Source organism: Rhinatrema bivittatum, chromosome 7 (genome assembly GCF_901001135.1).
Source record: "Rhinatrema bivittatum chromosome 7, aRhiBiv1.1, whole genome shotgun sequence".
Lineage (NCBI taxonomy): Eukaryota > Metazoa > Chordata > Amphibia > Gymnophiona > Rhinatrematidae > Rhinatrema > Rhinatrema bivittatum.
The window spans coordinates 39,853,544-39,877,774 of NC_042621.1; the positions used below are offsets into that span (position 1 = coordinate 39,853,544).

The following is a 24,231-nucleotide window of genomic DNA, read 5'->3' on the forward strand; positions in this document are numbered from 1 at the left end:
CTATATAATACTGGGTGATCAATCTATGAAAGATATACACAACATGAGTGTTGACTATTATGTAGGTAAAAATAGTTACTCCTGTGCAAGTCAGCTGCATGCGGGTATGTAGATTTTCAGCCACTTAAAAAGTATGCATGTGCATTCAGAACATGCACATAACTGCATAAAAAGATGTATTCCAAGGGCATCTCTTAGATGCACAGATATACGTTGCATTTTCTAAAGGTATATGCACGGATGGCAAGTCACTGGCGTGCTTAACTTTTCTTGCCTAAATGTATGTGCATATAGATACCCATGTGCAAATCGATTTTCAAACTCAGTGTACACAGGCACCTTGTGTTTGAAAACTGCATTGTTCTGCGGTGAGGGGGGGCTAGCAAGTACATAAGCCCTCTGGGGATAGGGAAATATCTGCAGTACCTGAATGTGATCCACTTTTGAGGGGTCACGAATGGCAGAATATAAATACAAAATTATTACTATTACGTGTTTAACTTTGCAAATGAACCCCAGAGTACTCAAGAGGTACATCTCACACTGTATTTCTATAGTTCAATGCAGGTGGCTCCATGAACAGGAAGCACAAAAAACAAACACTAGGTCCAATATATATCATTTGTATAGAGGTCAAACTGAATAATCTGATCTGGTGAATACTCTCTCTGTGTTTAAGAACCTCCCAGAAATGGGGTTTAAATCAGAATATATATTTTTTTTTTTGGGGGGGGGGGTTATAAATGATTATAAAATATAATATATATATATATATATTCTGATTTAAACCCCACTTCTGTCTAAAGTACATTTCTCCTGAGATTTTGGTTCCAGCATGCCGTCATTGATTCCCTGGCTGCTTGTCCATAGGAATTGTCTGTTCTTAGTGCTGTGACTGTGCACCTGAAATTTTTTTTTTTTTTTTTTTTATAAACAATATGCAGGCTCAATTCAGCTTCATTATGATCATTTGTTTTCAAGATGCTGAAGGCTCCTCTCTGATTCTTCAAGAAAGACTGAAGGTAAGAAGCCCATCCCCCATCAGAATCTTTTAGCTAGAGCAGCACTAACAGGCCCCTCTGTCTAAACTTCCATCTCCAAACCCAGCAACATAATGGACGAGCCAATTAAATGATTATTAATTCATGCTATTTTCCGTAAGCCTGAGGTTCCCATCACCCTACGTTCCGTAAACCATCTCGTCACCTGCTCCAGGACATGACGCTGCTTTTTTTTTTTAATTAATTAAAAGGAGAAGAAAAAACCTCCCTACATTGGTCAGCAACCACTCTCCTCTCTAGCTCTAACTGCTGTGTTCATACAGTCAGGGAGGCAAAATGAGAGCATTTCTCAGGGTGCGCAAGAACCGGCCCAGTGAATTGCAACATGCTAACATAGAACAGAGCAAGCAAACCAGCAAGGTGCAGATGGGGACCAGAGCTGCTCTCACTGACCTCTCCTTGCGGACAAGACAGTGAATTAAATCAAGCAGGCGATGTCTACCATCCTCCTGGCTAAGAAACCATTGGAACCCTGGAATTAGGTGATCAGGATTTGTATAAGGGAATGAAGGCCCCCAAAGAAAGCAAGCTTGGTCTCACCAATTAAAGATAGTGAAAGGTTGTGTGTGATTAGTCAGAGCTCTAGCAAGCAGATCTCTTGTATGTTTTTGTACAGCGCTGTATATATCGAAGAGTGTGGTAGAAATGATTAGTAGTATGCACAAAAATGATTTCCAGATGTATAGCTACAGATGTGTAAATGCACAGATGGACTGAAGGATGGACAATAAAGAGCAGGGAGAGAAGCATACAAACAGGAGGAGAAAGAGGAAAGAAAAACGACGGTGACCATGTGACCACAAAGATTAGAATGGCCAGGGAAAATGCTATTCTGGATTGCAGTCCTAAACCCCATCTATTTGTTTAAAATCATTTATAACCTACTCCCTCTAACGTTTGGGGCGGAATACATAAAAACATACATAATGTTTAGAATTAAAATACACATAAAAACTAGAAAGAAACCATACAAAAACATCCATACGATGCCCAAAATAAATGTCATGTGGAACAAGAATGCCTGGTAAACATATATTGAGAACGGGAAGACTCATATGTTGGCCTGGTGGTCATGGTGGCTTTTGAAGGCGATGGTGAATATAAAGGTCTTAAGAGCTTTTTAAAAATTCTTTGGAGTCCTGAATGTTGCGTAGTTGGGAAAGCAGTGAATTCCAGAGGAGAGGGCCAGCTATCGAGAAGGCTCTTTCCCTTGTGGACTCAAGACAAGCATATCCCGGAGATGGAATATCCATAAGAAGTTGACTAGAGAAGCAAAGGGTTTGACTAGCGGTATATAGCTTTAATGTGGTGCTAATCCAAGGAGAGGTAATGTTATGTAGCAGGTAATATCTATTGAAGCTAATTTGTATTGGATGTGCCACTGTATTGGGAACCAGAGAAATGAATATTATACTGGAGTAATGTGGTGACAGATATTTGGCCCGTTAGTATATGGGCCTCCAAATTCTGAATAATTTGGCATGCTCGAATGGTATTTTGTGGTAGACCAATATATGGGGAGTTGAAACAAGTGATGAGAAGATAGATGATTGGAATATGGTTCTTAAGTCAGGGGGATTTCACAATGATTTGAGGTGAAGTAATTTCAGTTTGGCTAATGAGGTTTGCACTATGCTTGAGATATGTGGTTTCATGGATAGTGACGGGTTAATTGTTGCATCTAGATTGTCAGTTTTTGGGATATCTGGAGTGTCTGGATATCAAAAATGAAAATCAGGTGTGGGGTAATGGGATGAAAAACCTAATATCATGATTTCTGTCTTTTTTACATTAAGAGCTCATCTATTATGTGATAACCAAGTTTTAATACTGGCGAAATAGTGTGTAGCAGATTATCATTGTGGGTAAGCTGGGGGTGGTCTGGAGGGATTCCAGGTTGATCTGCAATGTACCAGAAGAATTTCCACCAGGCTGTGTGGGCTACAAAATAAAATGGTGACTGTGGCGGGGACCCATAGGGAAATGAAAAAACAAATAAAATGGATGAAATTGTTTTCCTTTCATTTCATTTAAAAAAAAACAAGAAATGGCACAGGAAATGTCATTGACACTGTGGACTGCGAGCTGGTTAAAATAAAGGAAATGGAGCAGGAGTAAATGGTCAGTTTTCTCAGTGGAGAGAGGTAAACAGTGGAGTGCGTCAAGGATCTGTACATAGACTGGTACTTTTTAATCTACCTTATAAATGGGCTCTGACCGACGGCCCGCAAATGCGCAGTAGAGAGCAGCTCTACCGCGCATGTGCGGGCCAGCACGTTGGTCAGAGCCGTGCGTGCCCGAAACAAAAAACATGGTGGTGGGGCCGCAGGAGCGGCGGCGGCCGCGAAGCAGGAGCGGGAGGAGGAGCAGAGGCGCCACGCGCGAGTGACACCCCCCTCCGAGATCTGCCGGCAGGAGAAGCAGCGCCGCCGCGCGCGTGTGATACCCCCCCCCCCCCCCCCCGAGATCTGCCGGCAGGAGCGGGAGGAGAAGGTGGTGAGAGGGAAGGTGAGAGAGAGAGAGAGAGGGAGGTGAGAGAGAGAGGGAGGAGAGAGGGAGGTGAGAGAGGGGGAGGGAGGTGTTAGAGAGAGGGAGGTGAGAGAGAGGGGAAGGGAGATGAGGGAGGGAGAGAGGGGGTGAGAGGGGGAGGGAGGGGGTGGGGGTGAGAGAGTGAAGGAGGAGGGAGAATGAGGGGGAGGGAGTGGGAAGGAAACGGACCGAGCCCGTTGTTACGGGCTTAACGGCTAGTATATTTATAAATGATCTGGAAAGGGATACGATGAGTGAGGTGATCAAATTTGAAAATGACAAATTATTCAGAGTAGTTAAATCACAAAACGACAGTGATAAATTGCAGAAGGATTTTGCAAGACTGGAATATTGAGCATCCAAATGGCAGATGAGATTTAATGTGCAAGGTGATGCATATAGGGAAAAATTAAACCATGCTGTAGTTACATGTCAAGTTCCATATTAGGGGTTACCACCCAGGAAAAAGATCTAGCTATCATAGTGAAAAATATGGTATTGGTTAAATTTATTTGTTGGATAATACAGTTTATTAGTGGATAATGTATTAAAATTGTTGGCTCAGTGTGCTGAAGTGAAAAAAAAAAAAGCAATGTTAGGAATTATAAGGAAAGGAATGGTGAACAAAATGGAGCATGTCATAATGCCTCTGTATCGCTCCACGGTGAGACCGCAACTGTGCGCAAATCTGGTTGCCGCATCACAAAAAAGATATAGTTGCACTGAGAAGGTACAGAGAAGGGTGACCAAAATGATAAAGGGCATAGGATGGCTCCCCTATGAGGAAAGGCTAAAGAGGTTAGGGCTGCTGAGCTTGGAGAAGAGACAGATGACATGGGGGATATGATAGAGTTTTATAAAATCATGAAAGAACTTGAACGGATAAATGTGAATCTGTTATTTATTCTTTCAGATAATACAAGGAGTAGGGGGCACTTCATGAAATTAGCAAGTAGCACATTTAAAAAAAAAGAGAAAATTTCACTCAACGCACAATTAAGCTATGTAATTCATTGCCAGAGGATGTGGTTAAGGTAGTTAATGTAGCAAGGTTTAAAAAAGGTTTGGATAAGTCCCTGAAGGAAACATCCATAAACTGTTAATCCTATTGGCTTAGGGAATAACCACTGCTCATTACTGGCATCAGTAGAATGAGATCAATTTAATGTTTGCGTACTTACCAGGTACTTGTAACTGGATTGGCCACTGCTGGAAATAGGATGCCAGCAGTGGCCAATCTGACCCAGTAAAGCAACTTCTTATGTTCTTAAAGTCAGTAGTGGCAGTCCAAGTAGATTTTAAAGGGAAGAAAAACTATATATCATCTGCGCAAAACCTATAGGACAGGCCTATAGGGTAAGCAACAGAGAGGAGTGAGACAGATGTTGAATAATGCTGCAGATAAAGATGATCCTTATGGGATGCCATGCTGATGCTGAGGTCGCAGTTCTAACCTGTTATGATCTATTTGTAAAAATATGAAGAAAACCAGGAGTGAATAGTGCCAATGTCAGAGGTGCATGAAAGCAGAATGTTATGTTTAAGGCGCCAAAATGCTGACGTAATATCCAAAAGAATTAGCATGTACCTGAGACATCACCCCTCAAGACAGAATCCATGCTAGACAGCAAGAGTTTCGGTGTTATGTTTTCTAAAACTAAATTGGTATTGGTTAAGTACTGAGTTGGTGTCAAGGAAATCTGTCTGTTTTAAGATTGCAGCTTCAATTATTTTTGTAAAAAGTGGTAATGATGAGACTGGTTGAAAATTCGAGAAATTAGAAGGATCGGCTCTGATTCTTTTTTTTTTAAACAATGGATAGACTGTAGCTTGTTTCAGTGATGCGGGAAAATGGCCCGTGGACAGTAATAAATGTATAATTCTGAAGGTGGGTTAAATAATTTCGTGGCATGTTAGCTTGAGGAGAGGGCTGAAGCAAGGATTTAAAGGGTAAGATGATGAATGTAACATTTATGATGTGCAAAAATTCAGATTGAAAGATGTTCAAAGTCAGAACAAAGAATGGATGCATTATTAACTTGGGGAGTGTCTGTGGGAAACATTGCACAGATACTGGTGACTATAGTAGAAAAAAACATAACAAAAGATTTGCAGAGATCTGTGGTTGAGTTGATCAATGGAAAGGAAGGAATTAACGAGGGGAGGTTGATTAAACCATGAACACAGAACAGTTCTTGTGGGCTATACATAGATGTCTTAATGTGGTTGCTAAAGTATGATTTTTTTTATTTTTTTTTTTAGCAGAGTTTGTAACTCATCTTTATTGTGCAAATGTTTCATGATAGATTTTGAGATTTTAAGAAATGGAATTTATTCTCCACCTTGCTTCTGTTTTTCATAAGAAAGATGACGAGAAGCAATGTGTGGAGAGAGATGAAAAATGGCAGAAATATTATGCAAATACTTCAGTTCACTAAAGAAGAACCTGGAGAAGGACCATTGCTGGCTGAGAAGACCGTAGATGGCGGTGCAGTAGATGTAACCCCGTTTCCTGAAGACAGTATGGGAAGAGCTAGGAAAACAAAGGACAAGGCCATTGGGTTGGATGAGGTCCAACCCAGGACATTGAGAGAGCTCAGAGATGTGCTGGCGGGTCTGCTGAAAGACCTGTTCCATAGATCCCTGGAAACAGGAGTGGTGCCGTGTGACTGGAGAAAAGCAGGGGTGGTCCCACTTCACAAGAGTGGTTATAGAGAAGAAGCTAGAAACTACTGTCCAGTTAGCTTCACTTCGGTGATGGGACAATTAATGAAGACTCTACTCAAAGAAAGGATAGTGAACTGGTGGGTTGCTGGACTCTAGGTAGAATGGATTCACCAGGGGTAGGTCCTTTCAGGCAAATCTGATCAATTTTTTTTGATTGCGTGACTAGAGAATTGGATTGAGGAAGAGCACTCGATGTGATATACTAGGATTTTAGCAAAGCTTTGTTACAGCCCCTCAAAGGACGCTCAAATAAAATGAGAAGCTTGGGAGTGAGCACCAAGGTGGTGGAGTGGATTACAAACTGGTTGACTAACAGTACACAGCGTGTAATAGTAAATAGAACCTACTTAGAAGAGAGAATGGTGTTAAGTGGAGTGCCACAAGGATCAGTTCTGGGACCAGTTCTGTTCAATATCTTTGTGAGCAACCTGGCAGAAGGGATGGAAGGTAAAGTTTGCCTATTTGCAGATACTAAGATCTGCCACAGAATGGAGATGCCTGAAGGAGTAGAGAGAATGAACAGTGGTTTAAGAAAGCTTGAAGAGTGGTCAAAAGTTTGGCAGCTGAGATTCAATGCCAAGAAGTGCAGTCTCATGCATCTGGGGTGCAGTAATCCAAAAGAACTGTATGTGAGAGAGGGTCCTTAGAGTGATAGTTTCTTGTGATCTGAAGATGGCAAAGCAATGTGACAAGGCGATAACTATTCCTACTACTACTAAAACATTTCTATAGCGCTACACGACATACGCAGCACTGTACAAACATACAAAAAGACAATCCCTGCTCAAAAGAGCTTACAATCTCGTAAGACAAACATACAGGATGAGTTTTGGTTAAAAGAAAAGAAACTAAAGCCAGAAGAATGCTGGGCTGCATAGAATAACCAGTAAGAAAAAGGAGGTGATAATGCCCTTATACAGGTCCTTGGTGCGGCCCCTTCTGGAGTGCTGTGTTCATTTCTGGAGCCCGTATCTTAAAAAGGATAGAGACAGGATGGAGGCAGTCCAGAGAAGGGCAACCAAAATGGTGTGGTGGTCTATCAGAAGGATGTGAATATGTATGCCCTGGAAGAGAGGAGGTGCAGAGGAGATAGGATACAGACAGTCTGATAACTTGAAAGGTTTTATTGATGCATGATCCTAAACCTTTTCTGTTGGAAAGCAAGCAGAAGAACTAGGGATCACAAAATGAAACTCCAGTGAAGACAATTCAGAACCAACATCAGGAAATATTTCTTCACACAGAGGGTACTGGATGCCTGGAATGTCCTTCTGGAAGAGGTGACAAAGACAAAAATAAACGAATTGAAAAAAGCATGGGATAAAACACTGTGGATCCCCTAGGCTAGAGTGTAAATGAAGAAAAGGGTGCATGAGGTAACCTGTACTGAGCGGCAGCTTCTACTCCTATCAGAAGGCATGGGGATTACTACCCTTAATCAATTAACTTTAATGATTTTGATGCAACTGAAACTCTCCGCTTCAATTGGGGGGGGGGGGGGGGGGTAGTCAGGCGCCCTGACTTTTTGGTCTGGGGTACAGATACACAGACATTAGGGAAAAAGTGCAGGACTGCTTCTACAACCAAATCGAAAAAGCACAGCACGTTAAAGCAGCATTGTCAGAATTATCAGGAAGGCTGCTCACGCTGTAAAAATGTTGACAGTGATTTTAATAATGGGTTTGGAAGTGCTTATTTTTGATTGTTAATATTACTACCCTTAACATAAGGCTTGGGGGAAACCTGCATGGAATGGCAGTTACTTTCATAAGAAACTTGGTGGGCACTGGATGGACCATTTGGTCTTTTTCTGCTGTCAAATACTAAGTTACTTTTTGTTACTATATAAGGCTTGTTTCTGTAGCATTAAAAATGAGTGCACCATTACATCTGGATTATATAGTTTAAGAGATGCTAGTTTATCTGTGATTGAATTGAGCTGTGCCAATTGGTAATCCTATTGTTGAGAGTATCATTAGGAAATGCTAACAAAGGTTATAATTGCACTTTAAATTGATCTGAATCAATGCACCTGTGTTTGCAGAAGGATTGATTCTTAGGGGGAGGCTGTGAAAAGAACACAAAGTTAATGTTTTAATGAGAAAGTGGTCAGACCAAGGAACCTTGTCAATGGTTAGGTTTTCAGGATTTAGAGAGCAGACAGAGGGGTTTAGAAATAACAGATCAAGAGTATCACCTGCTTTGGGAATTGGTGTATCGATGACCTGCTCCCATCCCCAAACATTTAGAAGTTCTAAAAACATTTCACAAGCCAAAGATTGTGGCGTGATGTTAACGTATAGGTTGAAGTCACCTAACAATGTTTTTGAAAGGTTTATGGGTGTGTTAAAAAGACAATCAAGGAAAAGAGAACTATTGTAGTTTAAACAAACCTGGGGTATAATAGGTGTGGTAACTATTTACATATTTAGAGGTAATTAGAAGAATCTCATAGGAAAAGAGGATTGTCAAAGTAATAGGAGGAAAGTTCCAATATTTCTTGAAAATTATTAGTAGACCATCCCCTCTACATAGGTTCCAAGGTTCATGATACAAACAAGAAACATGACTCAATGTAGTGGTGCATAAGAGCTTGCACAATACTCAGGCATGGCCTTCAGGTGCTCCTTCATGCACATAGCCCTCTGCGGTCCTTAGTAAGATTATAAAGACCAGCTCTCCCAGATGATGTCAGGCAGGGGGGATGGGACTCCAGCAGCAGAGCTAGAGCTGAGCCAGGAACTGGGAGAGATGTTAAGGCAGCGAATCCTTGGCTCCAAACCCAAAATAGTAAGTGGGCATTCCAGCAGTGGCAGAGGCGGAATGGCGTTCCACTTGTGCCACCGAAATCTAAAATCTGGGTCTTTTCTTGCTAGCAAAGCGTTGCTAATCCATGGAAACTAGGAGTATAAAAAGTCCTCATTGCGAGTTGGTAAGCCACCCAAGTTTGGCCTCCTCTCTCCTCTCCCACATTCAAGAATATGAAGGAAATGCTCTGAAGAACCTCCACTCACAGAACATTAGAATAAACCTTTTGTGTACAGGAACACTTGTGGAATTTGTGATGTCACTGGTTACAATGCAAACAGTTGATCGGACATTATTCTCCTCCAATCTCTTGCATCCCCATAGTCCCATTCAGAGTGATTTATTTAATGATTAATGAAGAAAAGGTTTTTATGTGATAGAATAAAATAACCTTCACATCAGTGTTGAAAACATTCCTACTTATGCAGGCATATTTGTAAACCTTCAGTTTTTGATGGAACCATGCAAGTTTTTTTTTCTCTACATGGTGGGTATGTTTGCCATTTTATTAATTATGTTTTTATATTAATCTCATACAGTTTTGTCACAGGCAGTATATAAGCACCATATATACAATAAATAAATAAATTATAATCTTAATATTTAATGAATGGGTTATCATAATAACTGCAGGGAGTGGTAGTTGCTACTCAAGAGAAACATGGGGGTAATTTATTTATTTATTTATTTATTTAAGGGTTTTTTATATACCGAGGCACGTTTGCAAAACATCACCTCGGTTCACAATGTAACATAACTTAGCAACTAGCTTTACAATAAAAACATTAACAGGGAGAGGGTTAACAAGGGCAGGAGATGATAAAACGAGAATTATATACATATGTACAAGTTAGATTTAACAAGATAGTTAAACAAAGCAGTCAGGATAATTAGGAGGGTGAAGTAATGAAGGGAAGGGGACGGGGGGGAAGGAAGGGGGAGTATACCCACAGTGGGTGGGAGGTAGGGAGGGAGAATAGAGAGGGTGAGTGTCAGAAGGGCAGTTATGTTGCATCTTTGGGGAGAGTTAGTTCGTCAGTCAGGGTACGCTAGTTTGAACAGCCATGTTTTAAGATTGTGCTTGAATTTTTTGTGGCAGGGTTCCTGGCGTAGTTGGGAAGGCATTTTGTTCCAGTGGGCAGTTCCTGCAGTGATGAAAGATCGCTCTCTAAAGGTGGTATGCTTCATGAGCTTAGGAGAGGGTAATTGGAGTTTGGCCAGGTGATGTGTTCTTGTGGGTCTTGTCGGAGTGTGAAGCCGGAGCTGTTCTGGGAACCATTGCATGTCGTGGTTATGAATGGTTTTGTGTATGAGCGTGAGTACTTTATATATTATCCTGGAGGTTACGGGGAGCCAATGTAATGATTGAAGGACGGGAGTGATGTGGTCATGACGGTGAGTGTTGGTAAGGATACGTGCCGCAGCATTCTGTAATAACTGTAGGGGTTGTAGAGTACTTTTTGGTAAGCCTAGGAGGATAGCATTGCAATAATCAAGTTTGGACAGGATCATAGCTTGCAGAACTGTGCGGAAGTCGGAGTTATGAAGGAGAGGTTTGATTCTCTTCAAGGTGTGGAGTTTGAAGAATCCGCTTTTTATGGTGGCTGAAATGAATTTTTTTGAGGTTAAATTGGTTATCTATCATGATGCCAAGGTTGCGGACTTGTAGGGTAGGATGGCAATTGGGTAGTGAGGGTGTGGGGGAGAGACTGCGTGAAGGGTTGTTAGGAGGGGAAAGAATGAGTAGCTCTGTTTTGTTAGTATTGAGTGCTAGGAAGTTATCGGAGAGCAGTTTATTTATATCAGATAGCGCAGAGTTCCAGATTTTCATTGCGTTTGTAATGGAATCATTGATGGGGATGAGTATCTGCACGTCGTCAGCATATATAAAGTGCTGAATACCCAGTTTAGAAAGGAGATGGCAGAGGGGGAGGAGGTATATATTAAAGAGTGTAGAAGAGAGGGATGAACCCTGTGGTACTCCTTGAGATAGTTTGACAGGGTTGGATTTGTTACAACCCATTTTTACACTGTAGCTTCTGTCACTAAGGTATGATTGGAACCATAGTAGGGCAGTGCCAGCAATGCCAATTTCCATGAGGCGTTTGATGAGTGTGAGGTGATTGACAGTGTCGAATGCTGCAGAGATATCTAATAGTGCAAGTATGTAGGATTGTCCGTTGTCCATGGCTTTAAGTATAGATTCTGAGAGGGTGATGAGTAGCGTTTCTGTACTATGGTGTTTGCGAAAACCATATTGGGATGTGGAGAGTATGTTATGTTCATCAATGTATTCCGTGAGTTGTTTGTTGATGATCTTTTCCAGTATTTTGGAGAGGAATGGCAGGTTTGATACTGGGCGATAGTTGGCTAGTTCATTAGGATCCAGATTAGGTTTTTTGAGAGTGGGTTTGATAATGGCATGCTTGAGTTGCTTTGGGACTTGGCCTAGCGTAATGGATTTGTTCAGGATATTTGCGATGTGTTTGGCTATAGTAGCCGGGCTTGTGAGTAGTATTTTGGTGGGCAGGTTGTCTGAGGGGTGATAGGCGGGTTTGATTTTTTTGAGAGTGGTTTCAATTTCTACTGCAGATGTGTTTTCGAAGTTCAATAGAGAGGAAGTTGGGTTTTTTGTGTGTGGGTGTGATTGAGTGCTTTGAATGGAGCAGTTTATTGAGGTGTTTTTAGGTGCAGGTGAGTTTGGGGAGCCAGAATGAGCTGTGAAGCGTGCCATAATGGTTTCCACTTTGGAAAGGAAGTAAGACGCTAGATTCTCACATTTTGTTTCATCGTCATTGTCAGGGTTGCCTCTGTCTTGGGATGTAATGAGGCTGTTTACATAATGGAAGAGGGCTTGTGGGTTGAACTGGAATTGATGTATTCTTGTGGCATAGAAATCTTTCTTTGCTTTTTCTGTGGCTTTTCGGTAGGCATGTAATTGAATACGAAACTGTGATAGTGTGGTAGGGAGGCAGTTCCTTCGCCATGATTTTTCTAATTTACGAAGATTCTGTTTCATGGTTTTAAGTTCATTTACATACCATGGTTTTTTGTTATTCTTTTCTAAGTTGATTTTTTTTGTTTGAGAGGGGCAGAGTCTATCTGCTATGTTGGTGGTGATTTGGAACCATGAAGAGGTAGCGGAGTTAGCATCTGTGAAGTCTAGGTTGGGTAGTTCTTCTGAAAGGGCCTCTATGATATCTTCAGTTTTAGCCTGTTTGCGGAAACTAATTGTATACAATTGGGGGTAATGTATACCCCCAATTGGGGGTAATGTATACAATTGGGGGTATACTAATTGTATACAATTGGGGGTAATATCTGCACAGCATGGCAGATATTACCATAAGAAGCTTGCTGGGTAGACTGGATGGATTATTTGATTCTTTTCTGACATCATTACTATCAGGCAGATACAGTACAGGGTACTGTATCTGCGGTGGAGCGCACTGTTAACCCGTGTTTGGATGCGCTAGCTTTACCCCTTATTCAGTAAGGGGTAAAAGCGCATCGAAAATGCATGTCCAACCCCCCCAAAACTAATAGCGCCCGTAACATGGCCCTATTAGTTATTCCTGTGCGATTCAGTAAGTAAAATATGCAACCAAGCTGCACATTTTACTTTCAGAAATTAGCGCCTACCCAAAGGTAGGCGTTAATTTCTGCCAGCACCGGGAAAGTGCACAGAAAAGCAGTAAAAACTGTTTTTCTGTACACCCTCCAACTTAATATCATGGCAATATTAAGTTGGAGGTCCCAAAAGTTAAAAATAATTAAAAATTTAAAAAAAAAAATGTAAAAATCGGCCCGCGGCTTGAAAACCTGACGCTCAATTTTGCCAGCATCCGGTTTCCAAACCCGTGGCTGTCAGCGGGTTTGAGAACAGACGCCGGCAAAATTGAGCGTCGGCTGTCAAACTCGCTGACAGCCGCCGTTCCTGTCAAAAAAGAGGCGCTAGGGATGCGCTAGTGTCCCTAGCGCCTCTTTTTACTGCGGGCCCTAATTTGAATATTTATTTTTACTGAATCGCCCGCTCTCCCGCGACTTTTACTGTATCGACCTGTGAGTTAGTAAGCAACATACATACACATGTGATGTATCAATATATTTGTACAATATTTGTCACCATATAAATCTAGATATGAATGTTTCTCCATATGCAGAGGCAGCCTGCACAGTTTTATAGAAAGCCGGAGCATCATCAGGCAGTTAAAAGACGTTACACTGGGTTAATGGCCTTCAAACAGTGATCATTAATATCCCTTCTCCCCATTCCCTTTTGAGAGATCATCTCTGCTAGATGAACTTTTTATTTGTTTGGTTCATGAGTGAAGGTACAGTTTCTCCACTTAAAAAGGAGACAATTGGGGGAAATAAAAATATGTAGTCTTTTAAAGGCAAAGTAGAGTTTTCCATGTACGCATATGTTTGCCCTAAAGCAAGTGAGCAATAACCCACAGTCACATCAGTGTAGCTCACTATTTCCCTCATTCATTTTTGGAGCATTTACACAGACTTCATCTTTAACTATCCAAACACTCCTCCTCCGCATGCACAGAATAAAAGGGAAGATCCTATCCGTGAGTACTTACATTGACGATATATGGTAGTTGACCATTAAAAGAATTTGACTAATGATCTGTGTAAACTGAGATACCTTATCACAACATACGCCACTCTCCTTTGGGAAAAATACACGGAGCTATTTCCCCAGACACAGAAAACCTTTAGTATAGGGCTTCCCAGACCTGTCCTGGGGACCCCCAGCCAGTCGGGTTTTCAGGATAGCCACAACAAATATGCATGAGAAGTTTACATATACTGAGGCTCCATGGTATGCAGATTCATCTCATGCATATTCGTTGTGGCTATCCTGAAAATCCGACTAGCTGTGGGGTACCTTTGGGAAACCTTGCTTTAGTCTTTCAAAATACCCAGCATGCAACACTGCAGTCTAAAAACATTATGGGATTAACTCAACAATAGATTTTCATAGTCAACAGGGAATCTGTTCCACTCTATGCTGAAACTATTCTGTGAATTTCAGTGGCAGCAGAGCTGCTATCTGGTGACTGCTGGATTGCACACTGAACTATTCTGATGCACAATCACCAGGATGTTGCCAGACAAATCACAAGGCTTGATTTTCCTAAACCGATTTAGAAATATTTTGAGTGCTTTTCCATACCAGGTGCAAAGGCACTAAAAGCTATGATTCAAGCCTCGTCTAGAAGCACAATATTTCTACTAAAGGACCAAGCAGCTTGCAAATGGGTGTGGTGGGGGAAGAGAAGGAAAGGTCCAGGGTCCATCCTGGGCATGCAAACAACATTACAAAAAATAAAGCTCAGGGTATATACGATACAGGATCACCATGCAAACACATGATTTTCAAAGCCTTGTTTTACCTATGAAGGTGGATAGGAAGAGTCAGATTTAAATCAAGAGAAAAAGTACGACAAGAAAGTACAGAATGCCCGCATGCCAGTTTCTTACACAATTTGAAATAGTGTTGCTTTTGTTCATTTTCTTCTTTTAATTTCCTGCAACATTTGGAAGAGTAAAATACCCAGAAATTGTGGAAGCACACACTTGTTTACAAAGTGCAAGACTTTTGCCAGATTATTAAATGTCACACTTGCATGCTAAATTCCCTCCCTGCTTTTTCAGAAAAGTTTCCTTGCACAGAGGTGTTTGTCTATTTTTCACTTCCTGAAGTTGAATGATCAGAAACAAAAATGCTTCAATTTCAAAAGCATGTAAGAAAATCACTTGCAGGAGTTATACCATTGCTTTTCCCAATCTGCAAATCTGATTCCAAACACCTCAGAGCTCTGCGCCCATCACCTGCAATTTAGAAACTAATTCTGACTGGACCTCAAATAGTTATCAGGCCAAAACTAAAATGTTGAGACCACCACACAAGGTCTACAACTGCAATGTGAAAAGTAGATACCCCAAACTGTTTTTAGGGGGCATGGGGAGAAAACTTTAGCAGAGGCTGGAAATATTATAGGGATGGGATATTGTTGGGAAGGATATTTTTTGAATAGATTTTGGTCAGGATATGCCTGAGAGAAGTATTGGGCCTCAGAAATCATTCTGAGTGCAGAAAACATTTATGTTAAGCACATCACATTACATCGAACTTGTGCCTGCATATGCAGTAGATGCCAAAAACACATTGTAATACTGGCCTGCCTTTCACCAACCCATTGCAATGTTCTTTAATGGCTTGGGCACACCATTTCATTAAGATAAGCATCACAAGGTTAAAAAGGAATGAAACCTAAATAGTTCTTATAACTCTCTCTTTCAAGTTCCCAATATTAATGTTGTCTCCAAACTCTATGGAGCTTCACAATATATGTCACTCAGACTTTAATTTTGAAAAAAATCAGATGACATTTTGTTCTGCATTTGTGATTTTAGATTAAATTTATCTTTTAGTGAGGGACCAATACCCAAACTAACTACAGAAAACCATCAAACCAAAGAGTGGAATTTAGTCCACTGGTTCCTGAATTGTGCAATTCTGCAGGAGTTGAGGTGCAACTACCAATGGGGAGAATTGCTGAGGTTAAGATCCTTTACACACTCACCTCATCCACACGATATGACTACAGCCTTACCTGGCCACTTGCTTGAGTCTCTGTCACCCACAATATCCGGGTCTTTGACCAATTCCTCAGGATCAGCAATTGTCTCGCTGGGTCCCTCCACATCTTCAATAGATTCTTCTAAAATAGAAAAACATCAAGAAGCTATAAGCAGCACATACAGACATTAGAACATTAATATAACGCTAGAAGGAATAATTATGTTAGTTATAACAAACTGCGTGCTTGGAGATTCTGTGAACATGTAAGAAGGATGCAGAATTGTCTCTCCTCTGCTTTAAACTTATTCCCAGCAAATGAAGATGATGGGGAGATACCCATCTGGAATGGGTAGTAGGCCAGGCTGATAAACTGAAGAGTAGCAAATTACTTGGACTAGATGGTATAAACCCAGAATTCTGAAATACAGATCTATTACTAATAATTTGCAACTTATTAAAATCATCCATTGTACCTGAACACTGGAAGGTGGCCAATGTAATCCCAATATTTAGAAAGGGGTGATCCAGGAAACTATACAGCAGTGAACCTTACTTCAGTGCTGTGAAAAATGGAAACTATTCTAAAGATCAAAATCACAGAGCATATAGAAAGACATGGTTTAATGAGACACAGCCAGCATGGATTTACCCAAGGGAAGTCTTGCCTCACAAATCTGCTACATTTTTTTTGAAGGGGTTAATAAACATTTGGATAAAGGTGATCTGGTAGATGTAGTGTATTTGGATTTTCAGAAGGCGTTTGACAAAGTGCTCCATGAGAGGCTTCTAGGAAAATTAAAAAGTCATGGGATAGGAGGCAATGTACTTTTGTGGATTACAAACTGGTTAAAAGGTAGGAAACAAAGTAGGATTAAATGGTCAGTTTTCTCAGTGGAGAGAGATATAATACATTTAATATATTTATACATGATCTGCAAAGGGGAACGACAAGGGAGGTGACCAAGTTTGCAGATGACAAAATTATTCAGAGTTGTTAAATCACAAGCTGATAGTGATAAATTACAGGACGACCTTGTGAGACTGGAAGATCGGGCATCCAAACAGCAGATGAAATTTAACGTGGACAAGGGCAAGGTGATACATATAGGGAAAAATAACCCATGCTGTAGGTACACTATGTTAGGTTTCATGTTAGGAGTTACCACTCAGGAAAAAGATCTTGGCGTGATAGTGGACAATACATTGAAATTGTTGGTTCAATGTGCTGTGGCGGTCAAAAAAGCAAACAATTTTAGAAATTATTAGGAAGGGAATGATGAAAAAAACAGAGAATGTCATAATGCCTCTATCGCTGATTGGTGAAACCACGCCTTGAGTACTGTCTCCAGTTCTGGTTGCCGCATCGCAAAAATAAAAAATAAAATAAAAATGATATAGATGGCACTGGAAGGGTGACCAAAATGATAAAGGGGATGGAATGGCTCCCCTATGAGGAAAGGCTAAAGATGTTAGGGCTGTTCAGCTTGGAGAAGAGATGGCCGAGGGGGGATATGATGAACGTCTACAAATTCATGAGAGAACTAGAATGGGTAAATGTGAATCAGTTGTTTACTCTTTCAGATAACAGAAGGACAAGGGGGCACTCCATGAAGTTAGCAAGTAGTACATTTAAAACAAATTGGAGAAAATTCATTTTTACTCAACACACAAGTAAGCGCTGGAATTTATTACCAGAGGTTGTGGTTAAGGCAGTTGGCTTAGCTCAGTTTAAAAAAGGTTTGGACAAGTTTCAGGGGGAGAAGTCTATAAACTATTAGTCAAATTGACTTAGGGAATAGCCAATGTTTATTACCGGGATTAGTAACATGGGCTCTGTTCCAGATCTTTCCAGGTACTTGTAATCTGGATTGGGCACTGTTGGAAACAGGATGCTGGGCTTGATGGCCCCTTGGTCTGACTCAGTATGGCAGCTTCTTAACATGTAAGCTGTAACTGTAAGAATTTAGAAGTAAGGACTCTCATGCCTCATAGGGATGGATGTGATTCAGTAACACTGCAGAATTCTGATTAAAGTGTAATGGCAGTGCAGGGCTCTATATATTACACAATGCACCTAAAAATCACTGAATTCCACACAGTAATGACTGGAATGCCCCAACTCCAGACAGCCCATCTTTCATCATCATCCCATTCTCAAAGAAGTCTCCTTAGCACTTTTCTTTTGTAAACTTTCAATTTGGTGGCTCAGTTTAGAGCAAATTAAAAAGCGGGACGTAAAGACAGTTATGCCAGCAGTGAGAACATTCCAGTTCAGTCATTGCACCTCACTTCTGCCCTGATCTGTTGTAATAATCTGAAGCTTTCCTTCAGTGTTAAGAAATATTTGCACTCATGCATCCAGCTTAAATAGTGAATGACTTCGCCTCCTCTCTCTCAGCTTTTTTCCACTTCACATGGGCTGCTATGGGAAACAATTGTCCCATTTCCCTGAATATCACAGAGTTCAGACTAAAAATAATCTCAGGCCAGAGGCTGCGGCATCAGCTTCTCTGGACACCAAGATGACTGCTGTTCATATACTTCCCCTCACAACGCCCCAATGTAATAAGACGTGAGTAAACAATGTGTGCTGAATCTCAATGCACTTTTTTCTTTTCTCACACGCTAAAAACATTAACCCCTGATGCAGAAACTTACTGATATGCTAATACATTGGGAATTAAAAAAAAAAAAAAAAAAAGACATGCTAACCCAAAACAGTGTGCACAAAACTATGTTTAGCATGCATAATGCAGTTTTTCTGCATATAAAGCAATTTGTGTACACACAGGACTCCGATACCATGAACTTCAATTCAACCCCACAGACTAACAGGTCCAGAAACTTTCCTCCACCCTCTGGCCAGGAGTTACATTTCCAGCGTTAAGAAAATATGAATTAAGCCTCTGCAGACAAAACTAATACCATGACTAACGCTGGATTTGCATGGAAGAACATCAATATGCATGCATGCTCTTACTCTGGTTTGTGCACATTTTTTGTGTGCAAAACTCCTTGCTGCCTGAAGAGTATGGTTGTATGCACAACTGTGCAGTCACTTGTGTACACAGCCAAGTACCCTGTATTACATCAGAACCAATGGATGTATTTCTAAAAGCTTCAGCTTCTAGACTTGATAGAAGGGTAAACTAGGGATAACTCACTCAAGGCTTAGAGGGTTGGGGATAGGACAGGTGTACAGAGTTGCAACACAATATCACTAATGCAACACTAACTGCTAGGTCCCTATTAAAAAATATATATTTCTATGGCAACTGCAAAATCAGTTGGAGCGCAGAAAAATAAAATGAATAGGGAAAGAAATCCTAGAAAAGTCTACAAACACACAATACCAACTTTCACAAGCACAACGCTGCAGAAAGCCCTGCTGCGAATTTCAGCTACCACCAGAACAGCAATTCTTGGGGAGCAGCGTAGTGGGGGAGAATAGGGGTCCTCACGAGATCAATCAACTGATCATAAAATTGATCACTGTATGGTAGAATAGTTTTTAAATCAATACCACTCAATGGCTTTTTACAGAAGTCAGCAACTTTTCCCAACTGTACAGAACCCTGCCTTAAAGACACTTCCTCCAGCATCAGTACAGCTGCATCAATACAGAAGTATGAAATGGAAGCTCCTGGAATATGAGTAATTAATTCCTAACGTCCCATACTCAGCAAGAGAACAAGGAAAGAAATTGACAAGCCATGGAAAGTGCATTATATTACTTAAAGTTAATTGCACTCATTATATACACAGCAAGCAACAGTGGCACACAGGAGATTTGGCTGACATGAAGGGAGACTGAACAGTGTCACTTTTAACCTCATTTAGCCCCCTCCCCCCGGTACATACCAGGGTGAATTGTGGATTATTAAAGAGGCAAAATTAAAACAATCAGCTTAGGGTCTTGCAGGGATCCCAAAGCGAGCATCTCCTTGGATCAGCACCTAAAATCTGGAAAACAGATTTTCAAGTCTCCAATCTTTGTGTTCCAGGAACTCATCCGACCTTCTCTTAATACACAAGAGACAAGTCCACCCCTTCCCCACATCGGCCATTTCTTTGATTTCCTTCCCGAGCATGGAGTCTAGATCTGTAGCCTGTATTGCAGGGGTATCGTATAATGACAGAGTAACTTCCTTATCCCTGCATACAACCTCCGTCTAACATACATCTTAGCAGCTGCCACTTGACTTTAAATATTCCAGTCTATATGGCTTACTGTAATCAAGCGTTCTTCTCCCTCTGCATTCTGCACTCTCACGTTTAAGGTACAAGTGTGACATGGTGGTTAAAACACTAGTCTTCAGAAGTCCCCAGACACAAGCTCACCCTTCACCTCTGCCATTCATGCTTACTTCTCTATGGGGACCAATATAATAAGCCGCACTGAGCCTATAGAGGGTAGGTACTCATGCTTTAATGTGCTAATGTTGTCCAGGTAGTAAAAAAAGGCTTTAGCACTTAAAAACCCACAGTATGCTTAGCGTGTCTGATGTAAATTGCCAAGTAATAGCCTTATCAGTTATCACCCTGCAATACAAGGAGGTGCAGTAGCAGGGAGGGTGCTTAGCGCATCTTCTACTACTGTGGGATATTTAACAACCCTTGCTCAGAGGCAGGCATTAAACTTCCCTCAAGCCAGCCCGACTTGTTCCCTGACCTCTTCAGCATGCCAAATCAGCAGGCCAGGCAGTCCGGGTCTCCTTACAGCCCCCCCACCTCCTCTCTCCCTCACCTTAAATAAAGTTACCTTCAGGTCTGGGAAGGTCGTCCCCAAAACCCCCTCACCTCAAAAAATCAAATTGGGCCATGAAACTCCCCAATCCAGGAACCCCTGCCAAAGACTACCTTACCTCCTCCGGCAGGGCTGTTCCCTCACTGAGGGCCAAATGGTCCTTTCACTGACATGTCCAATATCCTTTCAAAAATCTGGAAAGCCAGCCTTCTGAAAGGCTTGTCGCTGACATGTGACAGTGGAGGGACCAATCAGCAGACAGCGAAGGAGTGAATAAATTAATATTAAGTGAAGGGAGGAGGTGGGGGTGCTGGAGGATACCCAGACCCTATTTTAATGTAAGAGGGATGGGAGAGAGAACTTGCCCTGCTGGCCCACCCACATCGAGTCCATTGGGGAAGTCAGGTGAATTTGTTTAGTGTTTTTTTAAGCATGGGTTGGCAGTCAAAAAAGTGCACTTTTAAGATTACCGTGCTTTTTTTAGCGCATATTTTTATCGCTGCCTCCCTTGGTCTGGACTATGAATTACCCCCTATGCTTGTGGTGAGTACCACCACATGAGAAATTATATTTACTAATACGATTTATCTTCGGGTTCGTAGCCTGTACCCTTCCAAAACAACCTCTCATTTGTGGCACCACAGACCAGATAAAATCATCACACCAGAATAAAACAGTAATTAACCCTTGTAACTAGTATTGTGTAAGTAGATAGTAAATCCAACAAGAACATTAAATGGGAAAAGTGCAGTAGTGAAGTATAATATAAACTTGCAATTTACTTATTTTAAATCAAGCATTGCAAAAATAATACTGGGTATGGCCTGTTAGGGTGACCAACAACTCAAATGGATATTTATAAAGAAAAAAAAAAAAAGGAACATTAAGAGATGTTGGGGGAAAAAGCAGTGAAGTACACAGCTTTTAAAAATTATCTTAACCCCCCCCCCCCGAATATTCAAAAAGGGGGAGGGAACAGATCCACCCCAATGTCACCAGTTTGTGATGCTGATGTCCCTCTTGATGGTGAAGCTGGCTAGATGACAAAACAAACAGATGAGCACTGCAGTGTGTAAAGGATCTCCCTCTCCTGGGGAGCTTCCCCAAATGGTTTCCTTGGTACTAAACAGAAAGCAGGCCTGGTTTCAGTGTCTCTTTCCCTGCCCTCTCTCGTGTAGCTGTGGCAAGGGTTTATGCTTGACTTTGGCTGAAAAGCTGAAGCAGTTAAGACGAGATACTGAATTTGTGACAAAAGGCAAAGAAATAAACCTCCTCCCTTCTCTGCTAAGATAATCTAAATTTTGCACAGAGAGTATGTAACTTAGTCTCTTAGGAGGGTGATTCAGCCATGTGCTCCTGGGCCTGGATATCTCTGGAAAGGAAGTCTCAGCTCTCGGCTCCTTTGTCCATTGTTGGGATTTTACATGTAGTTTGGCTATGAAAGAAGAACACCTTTCTATTTCCTCAGAGCGCAGATTTCTCTCTCTTCCTCTCGATAATTAGTTCTTCAGGAGAAGAACTGATTGCAGGCCTGCCAGATGCATGCAAATAAATATCATGCATATTCATTTGGATATCCTAAAACCCCAACTGGCTGGGAGTGGGGGTGGGGGGCCATAGGACTAGTTTGAGCACTCCTGGTCTAGGGTGCCAAATGTTCTCGCACTTTCCCTGGGAGCACAGATAATCCCCTTTTTCCAGGTAAGGAATCAAGTTACCCATGGAAACCACCTTAAACTTTTCCTTTACCAGGAATTTGTTTAAAGCCATTAGGTCTAAAATGGGAGAGAGTTCCCCTGATTACTTTGGAATCAGGAAGCATGTGCTAGAGAATCCCTTCTCTCTTTCACCTGATGTAATAGGTTCTGTAGCATTAGTCTTTAAGATGGAGGATGGTTCCTTTTGTAGCAGTTCCAGATATTGAAAAATAAGCCATGAGCTTCTCAGAAGGTAATTTGGTGGGGTTTAGAACATAAAATCTGCCATTCTGGGTCAGACTAAGGGTCCATCTAGCCCAGCATCTTGTCTCCAAAAGTGGCCAATCCAGATCCCAGTAAGAGTACCTGGGAGATCTCAAATAGCAGATCCATTCCTTAGTGCCCACTCCCAGGGATATTAGTGACTTCACCAACTTTATCAGGCAGATTGTTTATGGACTTTTCTTCCCATGAACTTATCCAATCCCCTTTTTAAAAAAACTCAGTTATGCTAGTTGCCTTGATCACATCCTCCTGCAAATTCCATAGCTTAATTGTGCACAGAGTGAAAAATTGCTTTCTTCAATTTATCTGCTCACACATTAGTTTCATAGAGTGCTTCCTACTCCTTGTACCATCTGAAAGAGTAATAAATCACTCCCTATCTGTTTCAATCCACTCACAATTTTATAAACCTTTATCAAATCCCTTCAGTTGTCTTCTCCAAGCAGAAGAGTCCTCATCTGTTCAGCCTATCATCATAAGGGAGCTGTTCTATCACCTTTATCATTTTTGTCGCTCTTCTCTGTACCTTGTCTAGTTCCGCTATATCTTTTTTTGAGATAGAGCAACCTGAACTAAACGCAAACCTCAAGGTACAGTTACACCATCGATCTATCTATATATATATATAGATGCTTTCTCCATTCCTTTCCAAATAACTCCTTATATTCCATTTCTTTCTTAAACTTATGCTATACATTGAGCTGAGGATTTCAATGTATTTTCCACAAGGACACCATGAACCTTTTACTGGGTGGCAACTCCTAATACAGAACCCAACATTGTACATCTATATTTAGGATAATTTTCCCTATGTACATCAGTTTGCACTTATTTATTTATTTATTTAGAGCTTTTTCTATACCAGCATTCATGATACAATCACATCATGCTGGTTTACAGGTAACAGGGGGTGTGATAACTTTGAACATTTAACAAGTGGAGAGAAGCAAAAAAGTTACAATTAAACAGGGGAAGCTGGAACTGGGGGAAGAAGAGAAGCTGGAGTAATTTAACATTAAGAAGAGGAGTGATTATTTACATAGTGCTGTAAAATGTCTTAATGGTTGTTGCTGTCAGTCTGTTAGGTCAGTTTTTTTAAAAGGCAGATGAAATTTTTAAATTTCATCTGCCATTTAAATGCCCAAATCTGCTTGTGTTTTTACTACTTTGAGCATTTGTCATCTGCAAATTTAGTAACTTTACCCATTGTTTCCTTTTAGAACATAAGACTTGCCATACTGGGTCAGACCAAATGCCCATCAAGCCCAGTATCCTGTTTCCAACAGTGGCCAAGCCAGGTCACAAGTACCTGGCAGGATCCCAAGGGGTAGATAGATTCCAAGCTGCTTATCCCAAGAATAAGCAGTGGATTTCTGCAACTCTTCCTTAATAATGGTTAATGGACCTTTCCTCCAGGAACTTGTCCAAACCTTTTCTAAATGCAGCCATACTAAATTTTCACCACATCCTCTGGCAACGAATTCCAGACCTTAATTATGCATTGAGTTAAAAATTATTTTCTCTTATTAGTTTTAAATGTATGACCTATTACCTTCATCGTGTGTCCCCTAGTCTTTGTACTTTTCGAAATAAACTTTTACTCATTCCATTCCACTCATTTCATAGACCTCTATCATATCTCCGCTCATCTTTCTCTCTCCAAGCTGAAGTGTTCTAACCTCTTTAGCCTTTCCTTACAGGAAAATAGTTTCATCCTGTTTATCATTTTTGTTGCCCTTCTCTGTGCCTTTTTTAACTCTGCTATATCTTTGAGAT

At 41.0% G+C, this 24,231-nt stretch overlaps 1 protein-coding gene across 4 annotated transcripts in view; it reads right to left on the minus strand.

The window, feature by feature from the left end:
- Window positions 1-24,231, minus strand: part of ZFHX3 (zinc finger homeobox 3) — an 876,987-nt gene that overhangs the window by 253,601 nt on the left and 599,155 nt on the right. For all 4 annotated transcript variants that reach the window (XM_029608283.1, XM_029608281.1, XM_029608282.1 and 1 more), the window contains one exon: window positions 15,758-15,865. In XM_029608283.1, coding sequence (XP_029464143.1) covers window positions 15,758-15,865 — 108 coding nt within the window. The remainder of the gene's footprint in view (window positions 1-15,757; window positions 15,866-24,231) is intronic.